Below are 2,500 nucleotides of genomic sequence, written 5' to 3'. Positions count from 1 at the left end.
ACACACACACACACACACACCTGACAACCCTGTGACATAAGTGAAAAGTAAAAAAAATAAATAAATAAATAAATAATGTCTTCAAGGCCTTTTTCTGATCAAAATTTTACTTGCCTAATAATAATAATAATAATAATAATAATAATAATAAATAACAATCCCTCATGCTGGATATTCTACGTTAATATATGGTCATTGTAATCAGCTTAATTATTTTGTATTAAACGTAGAGAATAATTTACGATGATTATTAAATACCCTCTGCATTGATTTCCACTCCATTAATTATTTTTTTCTGTAGTGATATAATTTGTAATAGATTTTTATATATTCTTTTTTTTCCATAAGTTTTTTTTTTTCTGCTGGTTTGGTCTTTCTGATTTTTTTCTTTTTATTTCGTCAGGTAGATTTATATAAAAGTTTTTGGCTTTAGTAATAATTTTTGTGCTCTTCCTCTTTTTTTTTTTTTGTATTTCTTTCTGTTTTTCAATGGATTTGTGTAAGAAATTTGGCTTTAATAATATCTTTGTCTTATTCCTCTTCTCTTTTGGTCATTTTTTTGCCATTAAATTTCTCAATAGAAAGATGTACATAACAACTCTCTCATTTAGTGATATTATCTTTGTAATGCTTTTCTTGTATTTGTTTTTTTCTTACTATAATTCTCAAAAGATGTATATAATAATTTTTTGAATTTTTGAAACGTTTGTGCTACTTTTTTAAAAATATTAATTATTTATTTTTACGATTATGATTTAAAAAAATTTACAGTATACCAAGTTCTTCCTTTTTTTAAATATTTTGTGCTACTTTTGTGTTTTTGTTTTTATTTTGTGTTTGTGTTTTATTTGTATTTATTTGTGCTTTTATTGGTGATTTACTTGTGTTTTTTTTTATTTTAATCTGGTTTACTTTGGTTTTAATTTGTTTTTGTTTATGTGTATTTGTGGTTATTTGTGTTTTTATTTGTTTTTATTGTTTTTTTCTCTAGTATCATCAGTCTCAGCAGATGTACATAACAATTTTTTCTTCTACTAATTCTTTTCTTTCTTTCTTTTTTCGCTTTCCATCACTCTTCATCTCTTCTTTGTGATGTGTTTCCTGCCGAACTGGATTTTATCGAACCCGTTTAGGCTGCAAGGAAATACTTATGTCATTTTTTATAAGCTGTGTCTTCCTGGCCTCTGATGGCGCCTTGCTGTACGCCTCTCACTCTTACTTGGCTCAGAATTGCCTCCCTTTGCTGTTTATGTTAGGTATTTCAGATGTAGAGACCGAGGATGAGATGAAGGGATGGAGTGGAGAGGTATATAAGAGAGGGTGTGTGTGAGCTGGGGGAAGGGCAGGGTAATGGTAGAGGACAGGGTAACATGGAGGTGATTTGTCTGTGGTCACCCCTTACGGGATTAAGGCGTTTGATTATAGATAGACAGATAGATAGAAAAACATATTGATAGAAGTTTATTGTGTTAATTTGTCTCTTCCCTAAATGTATCTCGTCTTGTAGTAGATAAAAAAAAATGGAAAGTCTTAATATATTTTCTGTCCAAATCGGCTTACTTAATTCGCTGTCTAAAAGGCTAATAAAATGAACGGCAATTTCTCGCTTCCCTGTATCTATCTCGTGTTGTGGTAGATAAAGAAGACACTGGAAATTCGTAACATATTTTAGGTGAAGACGAAAGACTAGGAAATCTATTCATCTATCTGTCTATCTATTGCCAGACGCCATAATCTAGTAAGGGGTGGCCGTTTGTCATTGAGTTAGTTGTTTACAGGGAGGAGCACTAACCCTCCTCCAACCCACTTGTTGACACGTAGGGAACACGTGTGCGTTGGTTATATGGTTACCACCCAGCGTTACAGGAAACCATTTGGCTTGTCACTCAGTGTAAAGCCACCTGAAAAGGAAAGAAGAGTAATAACAGGTGATAGGAACGGTGGGAGAAATAGGAGAGGAGGACAGACACAGAAAAAGAGTGAAAAGTAGTCAGCACTACATCAAGTGAGTGGATGATGGTCGCCACTACTTACCACCATAACTAAAAACTTCTGAACATAGTTTCTGCCCCAATCGCACCCTTGGATCCCTCACCAATGACCTTTTGACCCCGGCAGAGGAATGGCTGACCCGGAAGAAGGTGACCACGACGACCACCAAGAACATCGAGACCCGAACCCAGAGGAACGTGGTGCTCGAGGACGGGGAGGTGGTCGAGGATACGGGACCTGTTGTGACCACCGACTGCAAGGAAGATACCGTCACGCAGGAGGTTAATGCTGACGAGGTGGGTGGAGTGAAGGGTTAATGCTGACGAGGTGGGTGGAGTGAAGGGTTAATGCTGACGAGGTGGGTGGAGTGAAGGGTTAATGCTGGCGAGGTGGGTGGAGTGAAGGGTTAATGCTGACGAGGTGGGTGGAGTGAAGGGTTAATGCTGACGAGGTGGGTGGAGTGAAGGGTTAATGCTGGCGAGGTGGGTGGAGTGAAGGGTTAATGCTG

General features: G+C 36.7%; 1 protein-coding gene across 1 annotated transcript in view; it reads left to right on the top strand.

The window, feature by feature from the left end:
• Nucleotides 1-2,500, top strand: part of LOC145398795 (uncharacterized) — a 55,693-nt gene that overhangs the window by 29,948 nt on the left and 23,245 nt on the right. Inside the window, exon 4 of the mRNA XM_080271604.1 lies at nucleotides 2,119-2,288. Coding sequence (XP_080127730.1) covers nucleotides 2,119-2,288 — 170 coding nt within the window. The remainder of the gene's footprint in view (nucleotides 1-2,118; nucleotides 2,289-2,500) is intronic.

This window comes from Coenobita brevimanus, chromosome 46 (genome assembly GCF_032717465.1).
Source record: "Coenobita brevimanus isolate Jiangsu-jjx chromosome 46, ASM3271746v2, whole genome shotgun sequence".
Lineage (NCBI taxonomy): Eukaryota > Metazoa > Arthropoda > Malacostraca > Decapoda > Coenobitidae > Coenobita > Coenobita brevimanus.
Note: the sequence above shows the minus strand (reverse complement) of the source record. Positions and strands in the feature narration are given on the sequence as shown.